The 15095-nt window shown below is 40.8% G+C and overlaps 1 protein-coding gene across 4 annotated transcripts in view; it reads left to right on the forward strand.

Moving 5' to 3' along the window:
* BDP1 (B double prime 1, subunit of RNA polymerase III transcription initiation factor IIIB) overlaps positions 1–15095 on the forward strand; it is a 108302-nt gene that overhangs the window by 20068 nt on the left and 73139 nt on the right. For all 4 annotated transcript variants that reach the window (XM_005672526.4, XM_085002421.1, XM_005672527.4 and 1 more), the window contains exons 8-9: positions 7832–7886; positions 10735–10875. In XM_005672526.4, the coding sequence (XP_005672583.3) occupies positions 7832–7886; positions 10735–10875 (196 nt within the window). The remainder of the gene's footprint in view (positions 1–7831; positions 7887–10734; positions 10876–15095) is intronic.

Consider the following 15095-nt stretch of genomic DNA (forward strand, 5'->3'; position numbering starts at 1 on the left):
TTTCTCCCAGCTTCCCACCCCTGTTTACCACTAATCTTTTCTTTGTAATTATGATTTTTTTAAAATTCTGCGTATAAATGGGATCATACAGTATTTGCCTTTCTCTGATTTATTTCACTTGGAGTAATGGTTTCAAGGTCCATCCATGATGTTGCAAATGGCAGGATTCCCTTTATGGCTAAATAGTACTCCATCCTGCTCACCTATTTTTCCCTTAGTGGCCATTTAGGTTGTTTCTGTGTCTTGGCTGCTGTGAATAATGCTGCAGCAAACATGGGGGTGCAGATATCTTTTTGAGATAGTGCTTTTGTTTTCTTTGGATAAATACCCAGAAGTGGAATTTCTGGATCATAATTTAGTTTTTAACTCTTTGAGAAACCTCCGTATTTTTCCACAGTGGCTCTGCCAGTTTACATTCCCACCAACAGTGTAGTTGGGTTCCCTTTTCTCTACATCCTTGCCATCACTTGTTATTTCTTAACTTTTTGGTAATAGCTATTCTAACAAGTGTGAGGTAATATTGAATTGTGGCTTTCATTGGCATTTGGGTCATACTTTTTTTTATCCAATCTGACACTCTACCTTTTTTTTGTCTTTTTACGGCTATACCCATGACATATGAAGGTTCCCAGGCTAGGTAGGGCTTGAATCAGAGCTGTAGCTGCTGGCCTATGCCACAGCCACAGCACCGTGGGGTCCGAGCTGCGTGTGCAACCTACACCACAGCCCACAGCAACACTGGATCCTTAACCCACTGAGCCAGGCCAGGGATCAAACTTGCGTCCTCATGGATGCTAGTCAGATTCGTTTCTGCTGAGCCACAGTGGGAACTCCATCTACCTTTTAATTCTATTATTGCACTCCTCCAAGAAATGAGGGAATGATAAAAATAAAATGAATTGTTTTACATTTCTATTAATAACTTATGTTTAATGTGTTAATTGATACGGATGGATTTAAGTCTACCATTTCTCTATTTCCCATTCATTCTGTCTGTTTTTTTACTCTTCCTGCCTTATTTAGGGTTAATCAGATTTTTTTTAGTATTGTGTTTTATTTGTATTGTACCTTTTTACTCTAAATGTTTTAACTTCCTAAAGGAATAATTCCATTTACCTTCCATCCTGCACTCTATTATCTATTTTACTTCTGCTATGAATCACACTGAACAATAAACTTATTTTAGCTTAATGAGTCTTTTGTCTTTAAAGGAAATTGAGTAGAAAAGAGAAACTACAACTGACCCTTGAATAATGCAGGGGTTAAGAGTGCCAATCCTCCTTGCAGTCAAAAATCAGAGTATAACTTTTTTTTTTTTGGTCTTTTTTTTTAGGGCTACACCCACAGCATATGGAGGTTCCCAGGCTAGGGGTTGAATCAGAGCTGTAGCTGTTGGCCTGTGCCACAGCCACAGCAGTGCCAGATCCAAGCTGTGCCTGTGACCTACTCCATAGCTCACGGCAATGCCAGATCCTTAACCCACTGAGTGAGGCCAGGGATTGAACCTGTGTCCTCCTGGATACTAGTCAAGTTCGTTTCCACTGAGCCACAATGGCAACTCCCATCATATAATTTATTGCTGGCCTTTTGTATCTGTAGTTCCTCTATATCTACAGTTTTGCATCCCTGGATTGAGCCAACATTGGACTATGTAGTACTGTAGTATTTACTGTTGAAAGAAAACCTGCATGTAAGTGGATGTATGCAGTTCAAACTCATATTGTTCAAGAGTCAACTGTAGTCTTTAATATTTAGCTGCATGTTTACCATTTTTGATGCTTTTCATTCCTTTTTGTAGGAATGAAACAAGTTATCTGCTGTTGGAAATTCTCTGCTTTCATTTATCTGACAGTCTTTTTTTCAGCCTCTTTTTCTTTTTTTTTTTGGCTCTGCCCACAAAACACAGAAATTCTGGGGCTAGGGGTCAAATCCATTGTAGTGACAACACAATAGTACCCTTATCCGGCTAAGCCCCCAGGGAACTAACTCCTCAGCCTCATTTTTGCTAGATGTACAAGTCTGGTTTGATAGTTTTTCCTTTTAGTGCTTTTAAAATGTCATTCCACTGTCCATTGGCCTCCAGTGTTTCTGATGAAAAGTCTGTCATCACTAATGTTGCTCTTCCCCTGTACGTGATGAGTTTTCCTCTGATTGTTTTTGAGATATTTTTCTTTAATTTGGGTGTTCAGCAGTATGTTTATGATTTGCCTAAGGGTTGTTCATTTAAAAATTTTTTTCTTCTTTGTTCTCTACTTCTGGTACTCCACTTACATGTTTTAGTCTACATGACATTATACTACAGACTACTAAAGCTGTGCCCATTTTTTTCCCCCAGTGTATTTTCTTCATCTCAGATTGGTTAGTTTCTGTTACCATGTTTGAATGTTCTCTGACCCTGTCTTCTGCTATCTTCAATCTGCTGTTAAGCCCATTCAGTGAATGTTTAATTTCTTTTTTTTTTTTTTTGTCTTTTTTTTGGTATTTCTTTGGCCGCTCCCGCGGCATATGGAGATTCCCAGGCCAGGGGTCTAATCAGAGCTGTGGCCACCAGCCTATGCCAGAGCCACAGCAACGCAGGATCCGAGCCGTGTCTGCAATCTACACCACAGCTCACGGCAACGCCGGATCGTTAACCCACTGAGCAAGGGCAGGGATCGAACCTGCAACCTCATGGTTCCTAGTCGGATTTGTTAACCACTGCGCCATGACGGGAACTCCTGAATGTTTAATTTCTGATACTATGTTTTTCATTTCTGTAATTTCCAATTGGTTTTCTTCGTTTCCATTCCTCTAGTTAGATTTCTGTATCTGTTCATTCCATATTTTCCTTTAAATCCTTGAACAGACTTATAAGAGGTGCTTTGACTTTCTTGTCTGCTAATTTCAACATCTGGGTCATATTGGGATCTGTTTCTTTTGACTTTCTTTTTATTTCCTTGCCTGTGCATCACGTATTCCTATCTTGTGTCTTGTGGGTTTTTTTGTTTTTTTTTTTATTAATTGCATACAAAGTTGACACTGTGAATGATGTGTTACAGTGTCTAGATTATGTTTGTTTTTATTTTCTTTTTAAAGAGCTTTGAGTTTATTTATTTATTTAAATTTTTTTTTTTTGGTCTTTTATCTTTTTAGGGCTGCATCTGCAACACATGGAGGTTCCCAGGCTAGGGGTCAAATTGGAGCTGCAGCCGCTGGCCTATGCCACAGCAATGTGGGATCCAAGCCATGTCTGCGACCTCTTGGCAATGCCGGATCCTTAATCCACTGAGCAGGGCCTGGGATTGAACCTGCGTCCTCATGGATGCCAGTCGAGTTCACTAACTGCTGAGTCACATCAGGAACTCCAAAAGTGTTGAGTTTAGTTCTAGAAGGAAGATAATATATTGTCAACTTTGTTCCTGTCAAGGCTTGGTTTTAGGTTCTTTTTCTTTTTTTTTTTGTTGTTGTTGTTGTTGTTGTTGCTATTTCTTGGGCCGCTCCCGCGGCATATGGAGGTTTCCAGGCTAGGGGTTGAATTGGAGCTGTAGCCACCGGCCTATGCCAGAGCCACAGCAACGCAGGATCCGAGCTGCGTCTGCAACCTACACCACAGCTCACGGCAACGCCGGATCGTTAACCCACTGAGCAAGGGCAGGGACCGAACCCGCCACCTCATGGTTCCTAGTCGGATTCGTTAACCACTGCGCCACAACCGGAACTCCCTAGGTTCTTTTTCTTTCTTTTTTTGGTCTTTATTCTAGGTTTCTCATCTGAAGCAAAAAATAGAGTTACTATCGTCTGACTTCTCTAAGGATGGTTATTCCATTCTGTGTGCATAGCAAAGAAGGTAATTCATTACATTAGTAAATGCCTTAGGGCATTAGGGTTAATTCTTATGCTAGAACCTCAATTGAGAAAGGCTGCTCTGGGATGTGATTCTTTTGTCGAAGTGGTGGTTGTTCTGGTATCTCAGGTGAATGTCTGGGTGTTAACAAATCTTTCCATTCTGGAAAGAACCCTATCATCTCACTATGTTATGTGACTTCTAGTATCTTTGTGCTCCCATCCCTGTGGTAGCTGTTGTCCATAAGACCTCATGCTCTGGGTATACACAGCCCAGATGTAGACCAACAGCCTATGGGATACTTCTTCCAGGCTTGTAACACTCCTCTTTTTTTTTCTTTCTTTTTTTGGTTTCTTGTCTTTTTGCCACTGCACCTGCAGCATATGGGGGTTCCCAAGCTAGGGGTTGAATCGAGCTGCAGCTGCCAGCCTACACCACAGCCACAGCCACGCCAGATCCTTAGCCCACTAAGTGAGGCCAGGGATTGAACTTGCGTCCTCCTGGATACCAGTCAGATTTGTTTCCACTGAGCCATGATGGGAACTCCCAAGACTTGTCTTTAAATAGCTCTCTTCTCTGTAGAACCCTGACCCTAAAGATCCTCTTCTTCCTCGGCCAAGTGGGATCTCTGTGCTCTGTTTGGCCTTTATCTCTTTCATTAGTTAGGAAATTTAGCCCAGGCAGAGAGCCAGGGTGAATGTTTGTACATCTTTTGTGTTTCCCATCTCTCCAGGATTATGGTGTTTGTAGTCTTTCTTTGCCTATTATCCTGTCCAGTGCTTGAAAATAGTGGATGCATTTTTTTATTCAGCATTAAAGTTATTTATGATGGGTTGGTTGTGTAGAACAAGCCCATTACCTGTTACTTAGGGCCAGAGGTGGAAGTTATGGGATTTATTTTGTGTTCATAGAATTTGGTCCACAGTGGTTCCTGTCTACAAATTCAGTGGCAAATATCAATAATTCCTTTTTTTTTCTTGTCTTTTTAGGGCTGCACCTGTAGCATATGGAGGTTCCCAGGCTAGGGGTCGAGTTGGAGCTATAGTCACTGGCCTATGCCTCAGCCACAGCAGTGCCAGATCCGAGCCACATCTGTGACCTATACCACAGCTTACAGCTGGATTCTTAACTCACTGAGCAAGGCCAGGGATTGAACCTGCGTCCTCATGGATACTAGTCAGATTTATTTCTGCTGAGCCACGATGGGAACTCCAATACATTCTTTACAAATGTTTTAAATTGTTCTGAATTATATTCCCAATTAGGTAAAATATGATATTGCAGTGTTTTAGACTGAGTAATATCTAAATCCTGTTGGTGTTTTTCTCAGGTAGTTTAATTTAGTGACTGTAGCCTGTCACTTTTTATGTGACTTTTATTGTCTATGGAAGTGACTTTTGTTAACCACCCTGGAAATGTTTAACGAATATGATCTTTTAAGGGAGAAAGATGATCATCTTTGAAAACTTCTATATTACTTGGAAATCAGTTTTATAAAGAAAAATAAAGAATAGAAAAAGAGGGAGTTCCCATTGTGGCACAGTGGAAACGAATCTGAGTAGGAACCATCAGGTTGCAGGTTCGATCCCTGGCCTTGCTCAGTGGGTTAAGGATCTGGTGGTGTTGTGAGCTGTGGTGTAGGTCGAAGACGCGCCTCAGATCCCGTGTTGCTGTGGCTCTGGTGTAGGCCGGCAGCTACAGCTCCGATTAGACCCCAAGCCTGGGAACCTCAATATGCCGTGGGTACAACCCTAAAAAGGACAAAAAAAAAAAAAAAAAGAAAGAAAAAAAAAAAAGAAAAGAAAAGAGGGATAATCTGTATATTGAAAGATGTTAGTCATATGAAGTTTTAAAAAAAATAGCCAAGGCTAAAGTATAGAATTTCAGGATGTACCCTTAGGTGATAAACACTAAGGAAATGCAAGAAAATGATTGCTATAAGAGGTTAGGTAGGAGATCTCTTCGTGACTCAGTGGTTAATGAATCCGACTAGGAACCATGAGGTTTCGGGTTCGATCCCTGGCCTTGCTCAGCGGGTTAAGGATCCAGCGTTGCTGTGAGCTGTGGTGTAGGACCCAGATGCGGCTTGGATCCCTTGGTGCTATGACTGTGGCTGTGGCGTAGGTCAGCTGCTATAGCTCTGATTAGACCCCTAGCCTGGGAACCTCCAAATGCCGAGTGTGCAGCTCTAGAAAAAAGGCAGAGACAAAAAAACAAAAAAACGAGTCAGGTTAGGGAGTTCCTGTTGTGGCTCAGCAGAAATGAATCTGACTAGCATCCATGAGGATGCAGGTTTGATCCATGGCCTCACTCAATGGGTTAAGGATACAGCGTTACTGTGAGCTGTGGTCACAGATGCAGCTTGAATCTGGCATTACTGTGGCTGTGGTGTAGGGAGGCACCTACAGCTATGATTCAACCCCTAGCCTGGGAACCTCTATATGCTGTGGGTGGAGCCCTAAAAAGACAAAAAAAAAAAAGGTTAGTAGGTAGTTTTTTTTAGAGGGAAGAAGAGGGCCATGAAGCGGTTCTTTTTTTTATTTTTTGTCTTTTTAGGGCCGTACGACGGGAACTCCGAAGCGGTTCTTTATTTTGTGTGATTTTTCTCTCTCTTTTTCTTAAATAAATTGTTTGATTTTTGTATGTCTAGCAAAAGCTTTTAGACCACTGATTTGTAGAAGGGAGAGACTGGCTGATCATTCCTTCTCCCAGGCTATCTGTGTGTATACGTATACCCTTGGACTTTGTAATGACCATAAGATGCGTTGAGTTGGACTTCCCATTGTGACTCAGTGGGTTAAGAACACAACTAGTATCCATGAGGACGTGGGTTTCATCCCTGGCCTTGCTTAGTGGGTTAAGGATCTGGCATTGCCACACACTGTGGGCATAGGTTGAAGATGCGGCTGGAGTTTTGTGTTATGGTGGCTGTGGCCATAGGCCTCAGATGCAGCTCCAATTCATGGTGTAGGTGCAGCCATTTAAAAAAAAAAAAAAATTGAAAAGTGACATGAATTGAGCCTTAACCATCTCCATCTTGAAGGAGGTAGTCTGGAGTGAAATTGGTAATGGGTTCTTTTAGGAAAGCATTAGGTAATATTCCTTAATGTAAAGAAGGTTCTAAAGATAAACATGGCCTGCTTCAAAATTTTGCTTAGGCGTTTCTTTACATTCTCCCCTCCATGTCATTAAAAATGTATTAGAATGGGAGTTCCCGTTGTGGCTCAGTGCTTAACAAATCCAACTAGGAACCATGAGGTTGTGGGTTCGATCCCTGGGCTTGCTCAGTGGGTTAAGGATAGGCATTGCTGTGAGCTGTGGTGTGGGTCACAGATGCGGCTTGGATCCCGAGTTGCTGTGGCTCTGGTGTAGGTGGGCGGCTACAGCTCTGGTTAGACCCCTAGCCTAGGAACCTCCGTATGCCGCAGGAAGCGGCCTTAGAAAAGAGCAAAAAAAAAAAAAATTAGAATATAATATAAGAGTTTTAACTTGATATAAATATACTAGTTTTTTATAGAGTTAATACTGGTTAGGCTAATTGATTTCAGTTTGATCTGTTTCCATGCTGGTTGACTATTTCTTTCTGTCTTCTGTAAATCCAGCTCCATTGCCAATTCATGCTATTGATCATGAGGAGGAACATGGATCTCAGTACAAATCCTTCATCTTTATTTACTTATGTATTTATTTGGCCCTGCCCACAGCATGTGGTTCTTCGTTTCATCTGCATTTTTTAAAAGCTAAAGGTTTTGGAGTTCCCTACTGGCTCAACAGGTTAAGGATGCAGTGTTATCACTGATGTGGCTCTGGTTACAGCTTTGGCGCAGGTGTGGCCAAAAAAAGACAAGAAAAAGAAAAGCTATAAGTTTAAGTCTATCGCCTATTAGCAAAGACATATTATTTATTGGGGAATTTTATTTTGATGCTTTTTTTTTTAAAACATAATCTTCACTTATTTAATGGGAGAAAATTCCATAGAGTTTTTTTTTTGTTTTGTTTTATTAACAGAATAAATTTAAACGTGAAGAGAAAACAAATGGATGGAGAATAGACAAAGCATTCCGTAAGTACTAAGACCTCGTTTACAAGGTATCATTTGGAGGCCAGTGTTTTTTGTCTTTGGTTCCAGTGTGTTTTGGATTTGTTTTAATCTCTACATTGTCATAGGAAGTGTAGGACTGGAGATTTTTCTCTTTAGCATTTCAGGTCTGATAGTTGTTGATACAGATCTATAGGCAGAGAAATAGTTAAAACATCAAGAAGCAGAGAATTGGAGGGACTGAAGATAACATTTCTAAGTGCTTTTTGTTTTAAGAGAACGGTATTGAAGAAGTTGTTTCTGGAAGATATTATATTGAGAAGATTCCTTACCGTGGTAGTCTGTCTTTCAGTCAATAATACAGGAGTTCCCATTGTGCTGCAACAGAAACGAATCCAACTAGGAACCATGAGGTTGCAGGTTTGATTCCTGGCCTTGCTCAGTGGGTTAACGATCCAGCATTGCTGTGAGCTGTGGTGTAGGTCACAGATGCAGCTCGGATCCTACATTGTTTTGGCTCTGGTGTAGACCGGCGGCTGTAGTTCCAGTCTGACCTCTAACCTGGGAACCTCCATGTGCTGATGGTGTGGCTCTAACAAGCAAAAAAAAAAGAAAAAAAAAACCCAAAAATGAACAACAACAACAATAATACAAACTAGCACTCTTCTAGTCATTGAGGATATACTGAACAGTGTAGTTAGAAAATTCTGCTTTTAGAGCCTTAAGTCTGATTGGGAAGGGGAGGCATATAATTGGTAAGCAGGGTAATTTTCAGATAGTAATTAATTTCTAAGATGGTGGAAAAAGAGGAAGTTGGATGGATGTTTAGATTGGGTATTCAGCAAAGTTCTGTCTGAAGGGATGACATTTGAATTTACACCTGACTTGAAATGGTGTCTTCGTTTCAACTTTTAACTCATAGCCGTACTAAAATTAGTGAGATCCCTGGTGGCTCAGCAGGTTAAGTATCCAGCATTGTCACTGCCGTGGCTCAGGTTTGATCTCTGGCTCCAGAACTTCTGCATGCCATCAAGGCTGACCCAAAAAACAAACAGACAAAAAATTGTTTCTTTTTAAGTCCAGATCAAGGGATCTGTAAGGAAAGAACGAATTAAATGTACTGTTTAAAGTAGTTCCTTGTTCTTTGTTTGGAAGATTATTACCAACATTTCATGATGAATAATTGTATTCCATGTACATTGCTATAGTGCTAAACTTAGAAAAGAATTCTAAAGAGAGGCGCTTAGATTGTGTAGCATGTACATTTATTTTATGAGTAGACACAAAAGTAGATGTGTGGCCCCTTCACCTTATCAATGTGGTATTGAGTCCTCAGGAAAACTGCATCCAGCAATGGCTCCTGGAAGATCTTGGATGTTGTCCTCCATCCTCTCCATTTTAGAGAAATGCTCCTAAAACTTCATTATATTTAACACATTATAATCAGAAAAGAATCCGTAAATCTCTAAATCATCTTCAGGGGGTTCAGAGCCACCATTACAACCATGATAGTAGAACCCTTAAAATTCACTGTTTTGTGCTTTATAGTGGATTTTTTTTTTTTTTTTTTTTTGTCTTTTCTAGGGCCTCTTTCTGCGGCATATGGAGGTTCCCAGGCTAGGGGTCTAATCAGAGCTGTAGCCGCCGGCCTACACCACAGCCACAGCAGTGCCGGATCCTTAACCCACTGAGCAAGGCTAGGGATCGAACCTGAAGCCTCATGGTTCCTAGTCGGATTCGTTAACCACTGTGCCACGATGGGAACTCCTGGAAATTGTTTTTTTTAAAAAGCCCAAGTGGTGTGTTTTAGAACTTATGTTTTGAATTCTTCTGAGAAACTAGGAATTATTTTAGTGCTGTGTTTTTCAGAATTATTCTTGTGGAAGAGCAGAACAGATAAAAGCTGGGTCCACAATAAAACAGGGCTTTCAAGAATCTCATGTTTGGACTTTGTTTCAAGGAGCTAATTTATTTTTGTTTTGGTATATACCTTTTTTTCTGAGGCTGTTTTGTTGTCATCTTATAATCACAACATATTGGCGCCTATGTATATATAGCACCATTCTCTCCACATTCAGTGTATTTGGAAACATAGAGCTGAGGCAAGGATTTGACTCCTGGCGTAGGTTCATTCTGGTTTGTTCACAGGTTACTCTTTCTGATATAATGCTGTTGATGAGTATTTACTGAGAGTGGTCCTGATCAATATTCCTTTACTTCCCTCTTTGCTCATATTAGGAAGAGTAGAGTTAACAGTGAAAGAGTTGGAGTAAAGTGAGGACATAAAGTGGTAGATGGGCTTTTGAGGACTTAGTTATCCTAGCCTTTTAAAAAATATATTTATAATTTATGCACAGTGTAATTTATAGTTTGAATTGTGACAGAGAATACACCTTTGTAGCAACCACACAAAACAAGACAGGGAACATTCTCACCACTCTAAAAAGACCACTTATTTCTCTTTCTAGTCAGTCTCCACTGCTAATCCTGACCCAGGCAACCATTATTTTCATTTGAATCATCATAGATTAGCTTCTCCCAGAATGTCTTAATCATACTGTTATACTCTTTGGTGTATGGCTTCCTTCACTCAGCTTGTTCTTGTGATTCCTCTGTATTATCACTTGTACCAATAGTTCCTTTCTTTCTCTCTCTCTCTCTTTTTTTTTTTTAAACTAATGTGGTTTGTTCTTTTTTATTGCTCAGCAGTGTTCTGTTGTGTGACTGTACTATAGAGATGAGAGTTTCTTATCCATTCTCCTGCTGATAAGCTCATTTGCTTCTGATGCTATAATTAAGAACAAAAAACTTGAACATTCTTTTCCTTTTTTTGAAATAAAATTTTGAAGTTTTTTTTCTTTTTTTTAAACAGAGGAAAAGCGCCCTTTTGACTTCGATTTTTTTGCTCATTTGCTTCAGAAAGTGCTTGCTGAAGAAGAGAAAAGAAAGCAAAAGTCTGTTAAAAATCAGAGTTCAAAGGAGAAGTCCTCTAAATCACGGAAAAATGTAAAAGGTATTTATTTAAAAGAAAGTGTGTTATTTTACATAATAGTAATTGACTTGTAATATTGTCCCTCAAGTCTTAGAGCAAATAAATACCTCAATTATTTGTAATTCAGGTAGTTGAGATCATCGCAGGGCGGGGGTTAGGAGGATCAACTTTTCCTCTATCTTTTAGTTATCTGGCCTCAAACAGCAGCTCCCTTTTATTCATGTATTTTTATTTTTATTTTTTATTTTTTGCTTTTTAGGGCCGCATGCTTGGCATATGGAGGTTCCCAGGCTAGGGGTCCAGTCGGAACTGTAGCCATCAGCTTACACTGTAGCCACAGAAACGTGGGATCTGAGACCTGTCTGCAACCTACACCACAGCTCACGGCAATGCTGGATCCTTAACCCACTGAGTGAAGCCAGGGATCTAACTCGTGGCCTCATGGTTCCTAGTCGGGTTCGTTAACCGCTGAGCCAAGATGGGAACTCCAGCAGCTCCCTTTGAAATTTTATAATTGGCATGGCTGGGCTGTTTGACATCTTTACTGCATCTAGGGCTTAATTGTAGCTAATAAAGTAGCATTAGAATTTTAGGGTGTCATGTTTAGTTACTTATGATCATTTTCCTTTTTAGAACAAATCTGCCATGAAAGTCTAATATAAAAAAAATGCAGGAGTTCCCATTGGAGGCTCCGTGGTTAACGAATCTGACTAGCATCCATGGGGAAACAGATTCTGTCTCTGGCCTTGTTCAGTGGGTTAAGGATCTTGCATTGCCGTGAGCTGTGGTGTAGGTCGCAGATGTGGCTCAGATCCTAGGTTGCTGTGGCTGTGGTGTAGACCGGCAGCTGCAGCTCAGATTTGACTCCTAGCCTGGGAACCTCCATATGCTGCTGGTGCAGCCCTAAAAAAGGCAAAAAAAAAAAAAACCCCAAAACCAAAAAAATGCAACTCTAATACTTTGGGCTTGTGACTGAATTGTATTGGTTGAGTACACCTTATTTCCAGGGTTAATGTTGATTTGTATCAGGTAGGAAATTGTTTATATGTAGGTATTTCTATTTTTAGGCTTATATTTTCTTAAGTATTTGATTTCTGATCTATGGTTAGCTATAATCCCATAATTGAAGGAGTCTTGAATCTACAGGGAACCTTATCTATTAGTTCTACATTCCAGCCCCTCTCCTTTCATTTTAATGACCGAGAAATAACCTCAGACATACTAAGTCTTTTTTTCTACAGTCTCACGTTGTTAGTAGTGGCAGAGGCAGAACTCAAACTAGGACTCTGAGAGCCTTTGTTGGAGGACCCCAGGAGTACCCCCAAGTTCGATTATTTGCTGGACTCACAGGATTCAGCATAAAGTTGTACTAACAGCTGAGATTTATTATAGTGAAAAGGTATAAAGCAAAAGTGGCAAAGCGAAGAGGCGCATTGGTCCAAGTCTAGGGGAAAATTAGCTACAAGAGTCCTCTCCCGGTAGTCACACAAGATGTGCTTAATTCCCCGGCAGCAAGTTGTGATGAGATACATAAAAAGCTGTCTACCAGGGAAACTTGGTAAACGAATTTCAGCACCCAGCGTTTTTCTTGGAGGCTGGTCATATAGACACCTTCTGTCTGGCACATAGTAGAATTCAAAAGTCCCAGAATGCGGTTCCCTTTGTGGCACAGCAGAAATAACCCAACTAGTATCCATGAGGATGTGGGTTTGATCCCTGGCTTTGCTCAGTGGGTCTGGGATCCACTGTTGCCGTGAGCTGTGGTGTAGGTTGCAGATGTGGCTCGGATCCCAAGTTGCTGTAGCTGTGGTGTAGGCTGGCAGCTGTAGCTCCAATTCAACCCCTAGCCTGGGAACTTCCATATGCCGATAGTGTGGCTCTAAAAACCAAATAAATAAGTAAATAAAGCATATTTTAAAAAAAGTCCCAGAAGGAAAACAGTTGTTCAGCACACACTGTGTGTACAAACAGTTCAGTGTTTTCTGTTTGTTTGTTTATTTTGCTTTTTTGGGTCACACTCAGAGCATTATGGAAGTTCCCAGGCTAGGGTTCGAATTGGAACTATAGCTGCCAGTCTACACCACAGCCACAGCAATGCCAGATCTGAGCCTTGTCTGTGACCTACACCACAGCTCACGTCAACACCAGATCCTTAACCCACTAAGTGAGGCTAGGAATCTAACCTACATCTTCATGGATCCTAGTCAGGTTTGTTAACCACTGAGCCACGAAGGGAACTCCATGTACAAACAGTTTAGATACAGCAAGCTACTTTGGTCATTTAGGCTGGTGGGAACTCTTCCGAAACCTGAGTTCCCAGGTATGGTCCCAGGGCCAACTTTTTTTTTCTTTTTCAGATTTTTTTATACATTTTTAAAGGTTCTACTCCATTTGTAGTTATTACAAAATATTGGTTATATTCCCTGTGTTGTGCAATGCATTCTTGTAGCTTATCTTAGACCCAGCAGTTTGTACCTCCCCCTCTCCGACTCCATATTGCCCCTCCACCCTCCCCCACTGGTAATCCATAGTTTGTTCTCTGTATCTGAGTTTGCTTCTTTTTGTTTTATTTACTAGTTTGTTTGTATATTTTTAGATTCTACATGTTTGTGATAGCATACAGTATCTGTCTTCCTCTCTGACTTATTTCACTTAACATCTTTTTTTTTTTTTTTTTTTTTTTTGTCTTTTTGCCATTTCTTGGACTGCTCCCGCGGCATATGGAGGTTCCCATGCTAGGGGTCGAATTGGAGCTGTAGCCTCCGGCCTACGCCAGAGCCACAGCAACGCAGGATCCGAGCCGCGTCTGCAACCTACACCACAGCTCACGGCAACCGCGGATCATTAACCCACTGAGCAAGGCCAGGGACCGAACCCGCAACCTCATGGTTCCTAGTCGGATTCGTTAACCACTGCGACACGACGGGAACTCCCCTCACTTAACATCATGCTCTCCAAGTCCAACCATTGATACAGATGGCAAAATTTCATTCTTTTTTATGGCTGAGTAGTATTCCTGTGTGTCTGTGTGTCTGTGTGTCTGTGTGTGTGTACACGTACCACATCCTTATCCATTCATCTGTTGATAGACTTAATTTGCTTCTATACCTTGGTAATTATAAATAATGCTATTATGAACATAGGGGTGCATGTATCTTTTTGAATTAGTGTTTCTGTTTTTTTTTTTTTGATACATACCCTGAGGTGGAATTGCTGGGTCATATAGTTCTGTTTTTAGTTTTTTGAAATCCATCTGTTTTCCACAGTGGCTATGCCAATTTACATTCCCACAAGCAGTGTAGGGCGGTTAAGGGCCAACCTTTTAAGCAGGCCTTTCAGAGGAGAGCAGTGAGGCTTGCTCTGTTAATTCTCTCCTGCACATTGCCAGTGTAGATTTTCCTTTTCTGCAGTGTAGCACGTGTCATTTTAAGATTAGTATTGATAACTGCAAAGTTATTTCATTCTTTAGTCAGTCTTTTTACGTAATATATATAGCCCTAGGAAATTAAAATAGATATATTAATTTTTGATTATTATGTTGTAGGTGATAGCATGGGTGACTCACTATATCTTACTTAATGTGAGCACTTTTCAGGTATACTGTTACAAGTCCTAGAATCTAGAAATTGCTGATTATTATTCTAATAAAGAATAAATACAGGAGTCCCTGCTGTGGTGCACAAGATGAGCAGTGTCTCTGCACTGCCAGGACACAGATTTGATCCTGGGCCTGGCACAGTGGATTAAAGGATCTGCTGTTGCCACAAGCTTTGGCATAGGTTGTAACTGTGACTCAGATCTGATCCCTGGCGTAGGAACTCCATATGCCATGGGGCAGACCAAAAAAAAAAAATCTAGCGCTGTTTTCCTAGCTTTAAAATCTTGTTTTGACTTCTTTGGAATAAAACTAAATGGCAATGAATTTTATTATCTTTTTAAGATTAGTTTTTTTTTAGGAGACCATGTCTGATCAGGGATGCTTGCGAAGTTTGCCTTTGGTTTGGATGCTGTTTCCATGGTCATCTCTAATTTTTGTTTTTTTTTTCAATGTAATTCATTCTTTTCTTTTTTATTAAACTTTTTTTTGGTGTCCTTTTAGCTTTTCCAGGGCCGCACCCATGGCATGTGGAGGCTCCCAGGATAGGGGTCTAGTTGGAGCTGTAGCCGCCGGCCTACGCCACAGCTACAGCAACGTGGGATCCAAGACGAGTCTGTGACCTACATCACAGCTCACGGTAACA

The sequence above is a fragment of the Sus scrofa genome, chromosome 16, assembly GCF_054392235.1.
Source record: "Sus scrofa isolate SSC_HxYL_T2T_F1_AM1 chromosome 16, Sscrofa_HxYL_maternal_Yorkshire_Landrace_v2.0, whole genome shotgun sequence".
Classification (NCBI taxonomy): domain Eukaryota; kingdom Metazoa; phylum Chordata; class Mammalia; order Artiodactyla; family Suidae; genus Sus; species Sus scrofa.